General features: G+C 38.6%; 2 protein-coding genes across 5 annotated transcripts; both read right to left on the reverse strand.

The window, feature by feature from the left end:
• Window positions 1-1854: 1854 nt before the first annotated feature.
• LOC121809386 (AT-hook motif nuclear-localized protein 1-like) lies at window positions 1855-5305 on the reverse strand. Of its 4 annotated transcripts, none has more exons than XM_042210000.1 (6): window positions 4981-5305; window positions 4016-4403; window positions 3690-3757; window positions 3485-3616; window positions 2360-2521; window positions 1855-2278 (listed from the first exon to the last, which is right to left on the reverse strand). In XM_042210000.1, the coding sequence occupies exons 2-6, from the start codon at window positions 4356-4358 to the stop codon at window positions 2033-2035; spliced, it is 951 nt and encodes a 316-aa protein (XP_042065934.1). In that variant the 5' UTR covers window positions 4359-4403; window positions 4981-5305; the 3' UTR covers window positions 1855-2032. The 4 variants fall into 4 exon arrangements, with proteins under 4 accessions (XP_042065934.1, XP_042065907.1, XP_042065925.1 ...); XM_042209973.1 differs by having other exon boundaries at window positions 4016-4412; XM_042209991.1 differs by having other exon boundaries at window positions 4928-5305.
• A 3433-nt stretch (window positions 5306-8738) lies between these two features.
• On the reverse strand, window positions 8739-9642 carry LOC121804918 (LOB domain-containing protein 19-like). The gene is made up of 2 exons (XM_042204632.1): window positions 9306-9642; window positions 8739-9072 (listed from the first exon to the last, which is right to left on the reverse strand). Exons 1-2 carry the CDS (start codon window positions 9594-9596, stop codon window positions 8821-8823), a joined length of 543 nt encoding a protein of 180 aa, XP_042060566.1. The 5' UTR covers window positions 9597-9642; the 3' UTR covers window positions 8739-8820.
• Between the last annotated feature and the right edge of the window lie 7211 nt (window positions 9643-16853).

The following is a 16853-nucleotide window of genomic DNA, read 5'->3' on the forward strand; positions in this document are numbered from 1 at the left end:
AGCGGCACGGTTGTGGGCCCGGGCGGTACTATTCATGCCTGCTCTCTGGCAAGAGCACAACACCCACAACTGTGCTCTTCCGCAAGGACGAGCACAATTAATATAAAATTTAATTACACAAAAACATTTTCATAATACTAAAATTCATTAAAAAAACCACAATAAAAATAACAAATTACAAATAAAATAAAAAGACATAATTAAAATCCTAAAAATTAAAAATTACATAATTAAAATACTAAAAATTAAAAATTACATAATTAAACTCATAAAAATTAAAAATTACATAATTATTGGCTAATATAACCCGAGGAAGACTACGCATCCGGCGGCACCAACCCCAATTGTTTTTGGAGACCCAATATCATGGACTCGTGCGTTTGAAGTTGCGTGGGGGTCATAGTTGACCTATCGGCCATATTGAGTTGGGCCAAAAGGGCCCACAACGAGTTGTTCGGGGGTGGAGGTGGAACATAGGGTGCGGGTTCGGGAGCAGGGGCAGATGGAGTCGCGGCGCGACGTCGTTCGGCCGCCGCCTTCTTCCTACCTTGCGGTCGGCGTCGGGAACCGCTTGGTTGGGCATCGGGGCTACCCAAGTTAGCTTCGGCGAGTTGGCTAGCCACTTCTTCGCCGGCGTCGGATAGGGATGCCGACCGTGAGCGTTTGGAGGAGCCGCTAGAGGAGGATGTTATGCCTCCCTTATACTTCGGGTGCGTCCGCGTCTCCTGCCAAACGTTAAGATATTTGAACGACTTACCGTTCATGGATTGGTAGGTGCTCAGCGAGGCGGTGATGATGTCGACCTCGCTTCGGCCGCTCCCGGCATTCCGGGACTCCTGGATGAAATAGCCGTTGAACTTGCCAATTTCTTCGTTGGCTCGGCCGATGCAGTTGCGCACCATACTCTCGTTGCGCTCGATCGTTCCCGGCGGCCGGTGTGCATTGTACCGGCTAGAGACGCGCCACCAAAAGTGATCGCCGGATTGGTTCGTTCCAACCACCGCATCTTCGGAGATTTCCAAGTACGCCTTGAACAATCTTTCCATCTCCGCCGGTGAGTACGGTGTGCGGACACCGGCGCGAGATGGAGGATTCAGCATTTGGGAAGGGGCGCGAGGCCTAGGCTCCGGTGTCCACCCGTAGCGCCCATCGGAGGCACCTTGATCGTCGATTGGGTATGGCCGGTAGCCACTCGGAACGCCCGAATCTTGGGTGAGAGGAGGGGCCGAATATTCCATTTCCGGACTATGAAACGGTTGCGAACCGAACCATTCGGGGTTCCAACCGTGAGAGCCGCTTGGGTTGTCGTCGTTACCGGACATAGTGGTGTTGTAGGGTGTGAGAGGAAGATGAAAATGGATATGAGAGATTGATGATGAGAATTGTGTAGTGAAAGTGTGAATTTTTTGGAGTGAAATTGGGGGTATTTATAGATGAAAGTGTGTATTTTTGGGGTAAAAAAAATAAAAAAAAATTAAAAAGTGGGGAAAAACGGTTATAAACGGATATAATTTTTTGGGGAAGTGATAATTTTTTTTTATTATTTTTTATCGATTTTTTTAATAAAAATCCGATTTTTTAAAAAATAAAAATAAAAAATGTTTGAAACCAACGGCTATGCCGTTGGCGAATCAGAGACCGCCACGTGTGCGTCCGCTGGCACGGACGTGGTCGATACATCGAGCAGCGCCGTGCCAGCGGCGCGGTTGCAGCGGTGGCGGTCCTTCGCCTTGCCGCTGGCACGGACGGCGGTGGCGCCAACCGCCACCGCTGCGGATGCTCTTAGACTTGTAATGTTGGTGCAGCAGGGCGATATCCACGTGTCCGTTTATTAGTAAAAGTGAAACACGAGAATTAAAACGAAATCTGTCATTGCACAACCCCGATAACCATCAATACATGTCAAGAATGGTGAAAAGAGTATCAATGCTATGCAGCAGTGTGTCATGGAGGTCACTTGTTAAGGAGGGAGACAATGATAAGTTTACTACTACTAGTTACTACCAAGAGTCAAACATCTTGATTGTTAAGACTATCCCTGCAGTGATATATTGATGTCGGCCGTGGAACTCCTCGACTTTTCTGCAGTCTGAATTGCTGCCCAGCCAGTGGGGTGGTCAGCAGAGCTGGAGCAGCTAGGCCCTTGGATGTTGCCGGAGATATTCTTGTCCTGGTTCGACAAAGGGGCACCACCCGGAACCGATGCATTAACTGTGTACTGCTGCTTCTTAGGTTTGAGCTCATGGGAACTTCCCACTAGGTAACTTGCAACAACAATCTGAGAGAGAGAGAATATAAATAGCCTTCAAGAAATCAGTAGTGGCAATGATGGAAAGAGGGAGATGAAATGGAAGTATACCTTTACTGGAGTGGCAGCAACTGTCAATCCAGAAACCAAACCTCCCACGACACGACCATCAGCTCCAGACAAGGTTATGGTCATCATACCGGATCTTCCGTATTTGTCTGGCATCTCCGTTGGCGTGAAGGATCCAGAAAAGGAAAGGATTTCAAAAAGACCCTAGAGATCATTTATTGGAAGAAACATTTTGAGTTATGATCAGAGAAAATGGAAGCAAAGAGCAGCTATGAATGATGAAACGCAACTAGACCTTACACATAGTTTGGTTAGAAGCCCTATAATCACGAATGCTAACGGCTAAAATGCTTTATTACATAAACTGATTATCACATATGTATCTTTGTTAAGGTTAAAACAGAGGCAAAGTAGAATTTAGTTACGTTGAGCCACTATCCGCTAAAATAGCCAATGCTCGTATGGATTCCAGCAAAGATCACGGCATGACGCCTTTCTAGGGAGATTAACCACTGAAAGGGAACAGGAATCGGGTAAAAAAAAGCAATTGCTCCAGATCTTATATTTGAGCCTGTTTTGTTTCAGTCTGAACTAGGAGGTTAAACTAACAATGATGGTGCAATGGTCATTTTTCTTGTGCTGTGTCGGTATATGAACATCACATGATTCTATAGCGACCACTAGTTCAGCTCGGTGTAATAACTTTGAATAAGAGAGACTAAACATTACACAAAGCACTAAAGAAGTGAGTGTCGAAGTTCATAGATCAGAATGTATTGTTATGCCCTAGCTGAGACGAATCTGTGGCAGCAATATATAAGAAATACACAAACCCTCGAACCTCATCATCCAAGTCATATAGGTAGTAAAAGACAATCACATCTTGATAATGGCAATCTTGATTATGAGACCAACTACTTGGAAGCAAATAGCATATTATTTATATATGCCTGAATAAGATGAATAGATGCATAGAAATTGTCGATGGTTGCTCTTAAAGAGAAATGAGAGTGGAGATCCCTAGTTATCCGAGCTGAGCAAGTACTGGCGACAATGCGAAGAATGAGAATATTTCTTGAGAGAATTCTTCGATTATACTTCAGTTTGCTTTCACTGTGATTCAATCTATATGAAATTGTGCTGAAATTTCAAAAGTTAAAATGCTACCTCATAAGTCAAAATTCCACCAGAGGAATTAGGATGTCGAAGTGTCACATTTGACACTCTCCCGCTGCCAGATATTATGCACACAGCTCGCGGCCCTTGTCGAGAGAACTCCATTATCTTCAACGAGATATCCTAATAACCACAAATCAGTTAGGCAGTGAATGACACTACGGCATAAGTTTCCTCTAGTTCTTGACAAATATACCTCGCCAGCATTCACAGTGATCACATGCGGTAAAAAACTTGAGCCAGTTGAACATTCAATCCAGTCATCTGACAATACGAGGAAGAAATAAGCAACTTGATGAAAGCATCGAATAACCCCAAAATGAACATTGTGGTACATTTGAGTTAAACAAGTGGCACTAAGATTCTCCATTTTGAAACCTCATAATATTCCAAGGAAGGGAAAGTGACTGACAAACCTAGTTAAATAGATGTATGAAATATATCAAGAACACCATAAGCAACGTTTCAAACAAATATGCATCTTAGCCCCAGTTAATGAGAAACAGAACGTGATACTAATACCTAATTTTTCTGTTCCGATTTTACTCTTATGCTTCTTCTCGGAAGTGGTGGCCCGGGCAAGGGCACCTGGCTTAACATCCTCCCCATAGGCCTTGGCAGCAGTAGGTGGAGCAGACGATGATACCTGCACCGAAGAAAAAGCTCCGCTTGGTGACTCGTCCGGCTTATACTTCCTAGGCCGGCCTCTCTTCTTCCTCTCCGAGCCTGCTGCATTCATCACTGGTGGAGTCATTTGAGAAGTTCCAAATTCAGAACTCTCCATCCTTGGAGCTACATGGTATGTCGATGGAGCTCCGTGCCCGATAACTGTTACTCCAGAAGCCATTGCTTTATCCGAATCCATAGCCTCTCTAATGTAGATTCTCTGCGATATGCTAATGCTAAAATCCTGACATTCCTTGAAAAAAATTCAACCATATAAACTTGAGTTCATAAAAGTTTACCAGAAGTAATGAAATCTAACAACATGTAGGTTAACAAGATTCATAATTGATCAAGAAATGTTAAAATAGTGAACAATTAAGGCTAAATATTTTCCCATATGCTAAAAATGGAAATACCAAATATGGGCTTTCTTAATTCCAACCCACAATTTGAAACATCTAAAATCTACTTCGGAGAATTCCAGAAACAATCAGAATTTTTTCCAGTGTACAAACCTGAAACCTTCTCTAACCTCATCCCAAATCCAAAATGATTAAATTTTTTGCCACAATCACATGAAAAATAATGAAGAGAAATCAAGCCATGCAAAACCCAGAAACAAACAAAACAAACAGAAGGTAAAAATACCCTAAAAAAACAAAGGTGACAAAATTAACAGAACAAAAATTCATAGCTCAAGTAAACTCATTAAATCAAGAATTTCGCATAAAAATTTTAAAAAGAGGAAATTGGAGAAATTACACCTACACTTTTACACAGTAAACTATTACTACTACCCCTCAGCTCCAAGCTCAACTTACAGCTAATTACAGTTTTCAAGAAAACTGAAACTAATTTCTTGTTATTTCCGCTTCTCTTCTCGAGCAAGAACGAATTTTGACTAAAGCCCACAAATCAAGAAACATAAGCTAATGTGATTAAGTCGAGCCCGGCTCAGAAATTCAAGATCTAGGAGAGCAAAACTAATTAATCCAGTGGAAATAATGGAGGTAAAAGTAATAATCTTTATTAATGGAAAAATGTGAAAGCTTCTTTTAGAATTTAGAATTAATATTTTGCATTTAAAGGCGAAGAAGGCATTATTAAATGATGTATGGGGACCAAAGGAGTAGCAATTTGTCTAACTTTCTGGTTCTTGCAGCTGACCTGCCTTGCCTTGTGTCCTTTTCTCTCAGATGTTTTAGCTGAGATGATCAAGCAGAAATACCATGAAAACTAGCATTAATTACTAATTAAGCCACTCATCTTTTAAACGTTTGGGACAAGATTAAGGTCAAATGAGTGATTAGGACAGAGTTATTAATGTTGGTGATTGGGAGGTGGGACATTAATTTTTTTACTTCTTTTGGTTGTTTTGATAAGCTGTTTATCTATATTATGGATAAGCATACGAGCATCCGCAGATGTGAGCAGGACGGCGTTCGTCCGTCCGTCCCAGCGGCACGACACTGTTGTCCGCCGTTGTGCTCTTGCCGCTGGCGCGGCGCTGCTCGATGCATCGAGCACGTCGGTGTCAACGAGCAGCGTACGTGGCAGCCTCCCATTGGCCAACGGCATAGGCGTTAGCAATTTAAATTTTTTTTAAAAAAATCAGATTTAATTAAAAAATTAGATCAAAAATAAAAAAATCCCATTTCCCAAAAAATTATATCCGTTTTCTACCCACTTTTAATTTATTTTTCAATTTTTTCCCCAAAAATACACATTTTCATCTATAAATACCACCACTTGCACACCCAAAAATTCACACCACACTACACAATTCTCATCTAAATTCTCTCATTTACATTCTCAATTCTCAATCTTTCTTTCAATCTTACTCTTACAACAAAACAATGTCCGACCACGACGATCATCCCTCAAGCTCCCACGGTTGGAACACCGATTGGTTCGGTTCACAACCATTTCCGAGTCCGGAAATGGAATATTCGGCCCCTCCTCAAACCCAAGGTTCGCAAGTTCCGGGTGGCTACTGGCCTTACCCGGTCGACGACCAAGATGCCCCCGAAAGGCAATAAGGGTGGACACTCGAGCCATCCTTGCCTAGAGCGGGAGGGAGCGGCCCCTCTCAAACTCCTCCTCTTCCTACTCGCGGTGTCCGCACCCCGTACAATCCGGGGGAGATGGAGCAATTTTCAAAGCGTTCTTGTCAATCTACGAAGATCCGGAGGTTGGCACGAACCAATCCGGTGACCATTATTGGTAGCGCATCTGTCGCCGGTACAATCAAAACCGGCCAGCTAGAACAATCGAGCGCAACGAGAGTATGGTGCGCAATGCCATATACAGAGCCAACGAAGAAATCCAAAAGTTCCAGGGGTATTACCTCCAGGAAGAGCGATCGGCAGGGAGCGGCCGGAGCGAGCTTGACATCATCAGTTCCGCCTTGGTGACCTACCAATCCATGAACTACAAGCCGTTCAAGTACCTCAACATTTTGCAGGAGACGCGGCCACATTCGAAGTATAGGGGAGACGCAACATCCTCATCTAGCTCCTCCTCCAAACGGTCGAGATCGGTATCCCTATCCGATGCTGGCTCTGAAGATGTGGGTAGCCAACTTTCCGGAGCTAACTTGGGTAGCCCCGATGCCGGCCCGAGCGGTTCCCAACACCGGCCGCAAGGAAGGAAGAAGGCGGCGGCCAACCGTCCTCGCGCCGTCGCGCCGCGACTCCATCCGCCCCCTCTCCAGAACCCGCTCCGGCTCCCGTTCCCTATGTGCCACCTCAACCCCCCACCAACTCGTTGTGGGGGATTTAGGCCCAACTCAATTTGGCCGATATGTCAAATATGACCCCGAGCAACTTCGATAGCATTTGGCGATGATACGAGGTCTCCAAATAACATTGGAGGTAGAGTCAGATGAATAGTCATCCACGGGGGTAATTTTTATTTTTTAGGTGTTTAATTATGTCATTTTTAATTTTTAATTTTTAGTATTTTAATTATGTCATTTTTAATTTTTTTGTAATTTGTAATATTATTTCGGGTATTTTTAATGCATTTTAATTTTGTGGAAAAGTTTTTATTTAAATTGAATAAAAGAATTGTGGGACCCTTGAGCTTGTCTTTGCGGAAGACTACGGATGTGAGTGTTGTGCTCTTGACTGAGAGCAGAGAGTAAAAGTAGGACCGGACCCACATCCGTGCTTGTTGGCAAGAGCACGGATGTGGATGCTCTAATATAGTGGAGTAGTTATATTATATGTAAATATAGTTTAAATTTATTCTTTTTTTATGCTTATCACATTTATGGTCAAATAGCTTTTCACTTTTGGTAAAGTGGAAGGTTAATTGTGGAGTAGTAGAAAAATATTTATTGGAAATGAGGAAAAGGGATCGGTGGAGAAGTTTTGACGTGACAAATTGACTAAACTAGTACTCCACGATAGCAGTCCGGAAACAAATTTTAAGAAATATTAAAAAAAATTAGTATAAAAAAGTTAATAATAATATATGAGTTCTACTGTATTATATTTCTATTTAAATGTCCATACTTTCTTTTTAATTTGTCTCACTTAAATACCTCTTTCCTTTCTCCTTATTAAAATATTGAACAATTTTTTTCACTCTACTTACTCTATGTAACAACTCTTCCTAAAATTCTATGTCACTTAAGAATATGGACATTTTGATTGGGCGGAAGGAGTACTTATTCGCAGCATAGATATCATATAGTAATAGAGCTGATATGAATACAATGTTCCTCCTATTAAAATAAGTACTATTAATATTAAATAAAATGTGAAAAGAATGAGTTAGTGGAATGTGAATAAAAAATGAAACGAATCTCCTATTCGCAGATTGATGGAATTGGAAAAACAGGGCTTCTATTCGAGGACGGGGTGAGTACTACTACTTTAAAATTCAATTTTTTTATTTACTATCAATTTATATAAAAAAACGATGTGTTTGTGATGTTCGAAATGGGGGGCTATTTCACTAAAACAATAAATTTTCATTTCATTTTTTATTTTGATTAAGTAAGCTCATTTTGATAACCTACAAAGACATTTATTTATATGCTAATTAAGTAAATGAGAAAAATTGAAACTTAACAATTATATTGTCGTTTCCATTTCCTAGAAAAATATAGATTAGTCTTCCTCATTTAGTTCAATTTTTGAAATGTATAACAAAATTTCACAATATATTTAAATCCAATGAATCTCGTCAGCTTTTTTTTTGTAATACTATTAGATTATCTTACTATTTTTGTAGACTCGTTTCCTATAAATAGAAATTTTTCATCTTGAGAAATAGATCTCACAGTCCATCCATTAACACAGTTATCACTACTTCTCTCATCTCTTTTATTTTATCCTTTTTTTTTTCTTTCCTTCTCTCAATTTGCATACTCATTTTGCATTAATTAAAATTTGTGTAGTTTCCAAAGTTCATATTTTTAGGAAATGGAGGAGTATTATTTTGTAGCATTTGTACCATGATCCACACTTGTTGATTGGTCCTCCTCAATTATATCTCTCTCCTTAACTAACTATGAATATGATTGGCATTGCTGAATGAACATTCTTCCCACAATTTCTTTCTTGTAACTCTACTCAAAAGGAGTCAGGCAAGAAAATAAGAGATGAAGCAAGCTAGATACTAAAGATAACAACAAAAAAAGAGTTGACCAATTAGTGTGGAGTTGGAGGCATAAATCTAACTCCTGGGAAGTATCTAGAAGCGTATTCTCGAGCTAGTGATTGGAGGTCACCATCATCTTCAACTTCTTGATCAACTGAGCTGCAAAAACTCACCATCCCCAACGACGACGACGGCGAAGTCTCGACCATGGAGGAGTTAAGCACTGGAAGCGACGATGGAGTGTGCTGAAGTGTCGAGATGCGAGCTTGAGTGTGCGCCAATTCGGCTTGGAGATTCACAACCTAAATGCACAACATAACTACATTAATTATGGTCCAATTTTAATCGATATCAAACAAAATTGAATATAGTTCAGGTCCTATTTTCATATCATTATCATACGTGAAAAAGAATTACACTATAATAACGAGGTGAAGTACAAGATTACATATCAAATTATCACATGAAAATAATTTTGAGAATAATAGAAATAAAATATACTCCAGTAGTATAATCCTAGGTATATGAATAATACCTGCTGCTGAAGAGTGAAGATGTGGGCGACGCAGCCGTAAACGGGATCCCTAACCCTAGCGAGGGCCTCGTAGCAAAGCGTGACGACGGCGTCGAGGCGGCAGTGCGGCGGAATTCGAAGCAGCAATTTGGAGGCGTTGCTAGCCCCGAAGACCCTGTGCACGGCGGCGAAGTGGGCGGCGCCTTGATCGGAGTCGAAATACGGTGCAAATACGCACCCTTTTACGCACTTGCGTCGAAGGAACTTGCACGCTCCACAAGGCCCACCACCTCCCTCAACCACGCAGCTCATCGTTTAATAGGACTACTCCTTTTAATTGTTCAATGGCTGAGGAGAATTGAAGAAAGGGTTTTTTGCTTTGATGTTATGTGTCTATGCTTACACATATATATACTCCTATTCCTATGCAGGAGCATTTGTTAGCTAAATAGATTATCAAGATTTTGTATTCGGTGGTGAGTCAGTTGGTTGTACGTGCATCAAGAGTAGCTTTTATCACTAATTGTTAGTGTTTAATGATTCAATATACTAAGAAAAAAGCTAAAGTATAGTCAAAGATTTGAATCAGATATTCACATATAAATTGTTTTAGACTAAAAAAATGAGATCAAAATAGATTTAATGAGCCATTTTTCTATAATCAATTTATTTCTGGAAAAAATTAGTATAATGTGGACTTGAGAGTGACTAAATTAATAGTGACATACTTAATTCACATTAATTAATATAGGATTTAAATAGAAATGAACTACTAGTATTACACTGCAGTTCTGATAAATTATGGTGACAACGATAAATTTCATAATCAAATTAAGGCTGTATATTGATAACACTCAGTGGTAGTGCAAGGGTAAAACGTATAGATACAGCAAAGTGCAGAAATGAGAATTAAAATATGCGTATAGAAATATGAAATATGTAATGCGATAATAAATTGCGTGAAGCAAAACAAGGCAATCGTTTCTATCAACCGCCGCAGGTACCCACTGCAACTGCATCTGCATCATCTCACTACTTCCCACGTGCGAAACAGACATCCCATCGTCTCTCCCACTCTCCCAAGTCTTTTCTGCTGTCATTTCTATCAACCTCTTCTCTCTCTCTCACACACACACGACAGAGAGAAAGAGAAGTAGTCACACACCGTTTACTCACTGAAAACCCTAGCCCCCTACGCTTCTATTTCTGATTTTACTTATTTTCAAACTTAGATCAAATTTCATACTAATTAGTCGATTTTTTTGTTTTTGAAATGTCCTAACAAAATGAAATTCAGTAAGTTCAAATCACGTACACCAATGAAAAGAAAATTTCAATAAATATGATTATAAATGTTAGAGCATCCACAGTGGGGCGGACGATAGTCCGCCCGATTTCCGCCACTGTAGTCATGCGGACGATGCCCGATGCATCGTCCGCGCCCTATGCTTCATCCGTGGGCGATAGGTGTTGGAGCACGCATCGTCTGCGGTATCGTCAGCCCCACTGCGGGTGACGCGGACGATACCGCGGACGATGCAACGTGTTTTACATTTTTTTTTAATTCTTCAAAATTTATATATATAAACTCTTCCATTTTTCTTCCTTTTATAATAACCTATTCTCTCCTTTCTTTGTTATACTAACGACGTGGGACAATGGTAAACATAAACTAAAATGGCATATTCTCTCCTTTCTTTGTTATACTAAACGATGTGGGACACTAAACGATGTTGGACAATGGTAAACATAAACCAGCTTAATTATTTTTTATATATAGTTATTTAATAGCTACTCTATATAGGAACTTCTAAAAATACTACTCCCTCCGTCCCCGAATAAGAGTCGCTAATTTCCTTTTTGGGTCGTCCCCCATTAAGAGTCACTCTTCATTTTTACCATAAATGGTAGTAGGTCCCACATTCCACTAACTCACTCCACTCACATTTTATTATAAAATCAATATAAAAAAGTGGGTCCCACATTCCATTAACTTTTTCAACCAACTTTTCTTTACATTTCTTAAAACTTGTGCCCGGTCAAACAACGACTCCTATTAGGGGACGGAGGGAGTATTTAATAGTTGAAATCTATTAATCTCGTATAAATTTGTAGTGGACAAAGAACTCTATTAAGATTTATTTAATCTCAACTTTATATCTACTGTACTAATATTTATATAATCTAGGATTTTATGGAATTATTATTCTAAGAAAATAGAAAAAGAAATTTAAACATGAAAAAGAAATTAACAAGCTAGGCTGAAACTATTTGCCAACATCTCATAAAATAAAATAAAAATAAAATTTATAAACTATATAAAACAATCATATTAATCTATATGTATTATTTAAATTTAAATTTAATGCCTAACCTTCAAGTTCACCTTCATTATTATTGATTTAAAACCCAATTTTAAATCAATAATAACGTAAGTTGGGAATGATGTAAAGTATGCCCTTTTTATATGTAGTGAACTTGTTTTTTATTTATAACTCTTGTAACTTTTTTTTTAATTAAATAATGTAGGATTTGCATTCATATCGTGGTGCTTTTTTTTATTATTTTGCATGACATATTTGAAAATATAAAATTAATTAATAAAATAATAGTGAAAACTATAGGGCGCACTTTAGGGCGTCCCACTACAGGTGGAAGAGTAGGAAGATAGAATGATGATGTGGCGGAGCATGTGGCGCCCGATAGGGCCGACTGCATGCTCTTACTCATGATTGAATTGACAGACAAGTAGGTTTACTATAACCGAGGTTATGGTGATGACAAAATTATAGTTGCTCTTTTTTGTCCAATAATGATTGTAGGGTTTTGTGGTTAATTAAGTGATCCATGGTTCGTCATAGCAAAGTGTCAAATATATGTTTAAATTCAATGGCTGACACCTTAATTATTTCTATAGAAACAACTTAGTTTTGGCGAATTTTGAAATGTCCATAAAGTTTAAAATTGAAATCCTATTATATAGTATACAAGTTTTTTTTTTTTGTTTTTTTTCATTAGTAGTCTTTTTTACGTCGAACAATTCAATCCCAATTGTAGTTGAGTTGGAGATGATGTGACTAGCTAGTGACTAATGTATAAGAGCATCCGTAATGGCGGACGTCCACGCGGAATTCCCACCGGCGTGTGGGAATTCCGTGGCAGACGTCCGCCATTGCGCGTCCCGTCCACGGATACGGAATTCCGCGAAGGAATTCGCAGTTCCGCGGCCATCGGCGGAATTCCCGTTTAATGCATTAAATGTTTTTTTTCGGCTCCTATATATACATCCTGTCGTCGTTGATGTGGGGGTGAAACATTATTGAAATGTATTTTTTTTAATTTGGTGAAATGTACTTTTCTTTTTTTTATTAATGGAATATTTTTCCCTATTTGTGGTTCCTATTTAATTTCGTAAATTTCTTACTTCAAGAAATTGTTTAATTTGTGAATTTGTGAATTTTTTAATTGTGGAAATTCCTTCGGGAATTCCGCCACTGTGCAGTGGGAATTCCTTATGACGTGGCAGTCCAGTGGGAATTCCTTATGACGTGGCAGGATGTGTTTTTGGGAATTCCGCCGGGAATTCCGCATCACTGTGGATGCTCTGAGTACACATACACATTTTACAAATATTACTAGTATTAGGCAGAAATTTTATTAACTAAGTACTGTAGTATATTACACTACTGTTTCTTTTAGATTAAATACATATTTGAATTACCATAGATAAATAAATTTTACTCCTTCCGTCCCCATAGAGTATGAAGAATAAGTTCGACACATGTTTTAATAAATAAGGGAAAAAGTAAGGGACAAAGAGAGTGAGAAAGGGTAGCAGAAATAATGTTAGTAGAGAGTGGGGTTCACATTATTGTAATGGTATAAGTTGTTATTGTTAATGGTAAAAGTTGTTAATGATTCTTGTATAAGTTGAAAATAAAATGATGTTTAGGGGTAACGTATTGTTTGAATTTTTCTAAAATTAGAAAGTTCATACTTTTCAGGAACGGACAAAAAAAATAGTTCATACTCTTTGGGAACGGAGGGATTAGACATATAATTAATAAAGCTCATTTATGATATATAGATATAGAGGTTAATTAGATTCACTTTCAAGTGATCAGAAAGTAGATGGAGAAATATGCCTACGAAGCAAATAACGATCACCTAAAGTATTTGGAAAGTGCTTGGTATGTCCCATTTTACTAAGTAATTTCCCCCTTTTTCTGAGTAAATAATTTTTTTTAATTAGTACAAATACTTTATGATTTATGATAGAGTTGAAATAATTTTTCACAAACACACCTCTAGTCCTAGTGCTCAGTTTCTCTTCTGATGCACCAAAGAAAAAACCGATTAGGAGGTAGGACCCACAAAAATCATTGGTCATTTCAACGTGTAGGGTCGAAATTGAATAAAGTATACTATCAAGTTGAGTCACTCTAGATTAAAACAGTTTGTAATCGACTTTTCTCGCACGATTGATCAATTCATTTAGTTTGTTCTTTATTCTCTTTTCACTTATTCATCATATCTACACTCTTATTTTATTTATTCTCTTTATCTAATTTTTTAAACTAATTTTAATAGGAACAATTTAACCTACTCCATTTCTTGAGTTAAATGGATTTGATGGGCTGCGGTCATAACGAATTAAATGATGTTGAATGGTTCAGTCCAAGTCAAGCCCACCACCAATATCGAGGTTGAAATTTTATCCCTTACAACACGTGGGCTACTCAGTTGGGCCCACAACTTCCTTATCATTTTCTAATCAAATATAGTTTCGATGTTTGATTGATTAATGATTAATCATAATACAAAATCAATCAGTTATTATTTCAGTCTTTTAATTAAAACGTACCAATGAAATTTGTCATGAAAATATTTACTATTATTTTTTATGAGTTCTCACGCATTCAGTGATAGTAATAAGTACCTGTATAACAATTTAAAGAAATATTAATAAAATATAAAATAAAATTGGGCAACAGTACTATTGAATACTCATATCTTAGTACTTGCTATATTTGACAAAGGCTACCAACTCTGCAAAAAATAGTCCAGCGTATATATAATTATATTACAAGCTATAGTACGTAGAGTATAAATTTTGTTTTAATTTGTTGGAATAACGAAATTAATTAATTGGAGAATAAGAAGGCAAGTGATGAAGATATGACAAGAATAAAGAAGGAAATCAATGAAGATTATGGAAAATCAAATAAAAAGGATATTAGTATAATTAGAATATATTTTCCATGTTTAGCTAGAATTAGAGTCTATATATAGTTGTGTAACCATGGAGAGAATAGAATTCAAATTATTCACAAGGTAGTCTTTAAAGTTCTCCCCGTCTTTTACTTTCTGCAATAATCTTTTATTTTCCGCATTATATTCCGCATTATATTTTCTAACATAATTCATATGTAACATTCGCTACTGTTCGAGTAGTGTATAAATTAGGAAAGGAATAGTTGAAATCTGCAAAAAGTAGTGTCACATGGCAAAAAGCAGCAATCAAAGTTGAAGTGATTGCTCATTATTTTCCCCCCTAAACCTAAAGCCTATTTACACAATATTTCTGCAAACCCTTCTCGTAGCTTTGGACCAAACAACCTTCAGATTATTCACTACGGAGGCCGATCGCCACCGCCGAGCGATCGGCCACCCCATCGCCCATCATCGGCCCCTATTGTGGTGAGGGGGGCCGATCACCATTCTTCATCGCCTCCGCTCTGAAGCCGATCCAGCGGACGTGGGGATTTCCTTTTCTTTTCTTTTTTTTTTTCTTTTTTTCCCTATTTATTAGAGATGCCCACGGTTCGAAAACCGGCGGTTCCGGTTCGGAACCGCCGGTTCCGGTTTTGGCGGAAGCGGAACCGGAACCGGACCGTGAGGCTATTTCACGGTTCCGGTTCCGGTTCGAAAACCGGGCGGTTCCGGTTCCGGTTCGGAACCGCCGGTTTTCCGGCGGTTTTGGCGGTTCCGGTTTTTGAACCGGCGGTTTCGCCGGTTCAATTATTTTTATTTTTTTTTTTTAAATTTGAAATTTGGCTTTATACAACAAATCGGAACAAGACAATGCATAATTCAAGCACAAATAAGACGAATAAGGAGAAAATGAAATAAATTTTATTGATTTTGAGTTGTAACAGACAACGATACATTACAATTTACAATACATAAGTATACAATACAACAACATACAACAATGTAATATAATTTACAAGTGTCGTCGGGCGTCGGCTCGTCGCCTCGTCGGACTCGGAAGGTAAATTTAAAAAAAAAAAGAAATGGGGGGGAAAAAGGAAAAATTGAAAAGGGCTTGAGATCAACTTAAACTTTCAAAGTTAAACTTTTCAAATTTGAGTTGAGTTGCCTACGTATCCACAATTTTATTGAGGAATCAAAGCCCACGTAGTTCTCTTACCTTGGGATCAACCCTTTTTTCTTGCAAAATGTTGCCCATTTTCTAAGCAAACACATATCAACACGCTATATACACATTGCTGCATTTCTAATAGGGGCAATTTGATCTTCCAAAGCAATCAATGCATCTCGAACACACATAGTCAGAACATTATTCAAGCATCTAGCATGGAAAAAATCAGAACAAACTATCTATTAGTACTAATTTTTTCCATGCTAGATGCTTGAATAATATTCTGACTATGTGTGTTCGAGATGCATTGATTGCTTTGGAAGATCAAATTGCCCCTATTAGAAATGCAGCAATGTGTATATAGCGTGTTGATATGTGTTTGCTTAGAAAATGGGCAACATTTTGCAAGAAAAAAAGGTTGATTCCAAGGTAAGATTTCATAGATCATTCAGGATGCGGCTAAGTTGTACTTGAAGATCATTAAAATATATTCCGCATTTGATATTTATCAAATGGGGAATATATTTTAATGATCTTCAAGTACAACATAGCCGCAACCTGAATGATCTATGAAATAGGGGGGAAAAAAAAAATTGAAAAGGGCTTGAGCTCAACTTAAACTTTCGAAGTTAAACTTTTCAAATTTAAGTTGAGGTGCCTACGTATCCACAATTTTATTGAGGAATCAAAGCCCACGTAGTTCTCTTACCTTGCTTACCTTTTTGGTCGGCAGTGCTCGCCGTTCACCGCCCCCGTCGACTCATTGCTAATGTTGAGTGCTATCGCTTCTGACCTCGTCATCGCCATCGGAAGAAAATTCTTCACCATCACTCTCTACACGGAAGTCGAAATCCGGCTCTTGTGCTCTCATGTCCGCCTTTGCCCAATCGTCAAGTAACATAGTGGCTTCCATGTTCTTGGCGGAGAGATTGCTCCTTTTGTCGTCTAGGACACAACCGCCGACACTAAAAGCTTGTTCAACGGCGACGGTGGAAGCGGGAACGGCGAATATCTCCTTAGCCATGATGGAGAGTATCGGAAACTCTTTGTCATGTGTTCCCCACCAATTAAGGACGTCAATTTGTTGAGTAGGAGGACCTGCATCTTGAAAAATAGAGCGCGATTCCAAATATATATCTAATTCACTAGTCGCTCTAGTCCTATTGGTTGTAGTACCGTATAGA

The sequence above is a fragment of the Salvia splendens genome, chromosome 1, assembly GCF_004379255.2.
Source record: "Salvia splendens isolate huo1 chromosome 1, SspV2, whole genome shotgun sequence".
Lineage (NCBI taxonomy): Eukaryota > Viridiplantae > Streptophyta > Magnoliopsida > Lamiales > Lamiaceae > Salvia > Salvia splendens.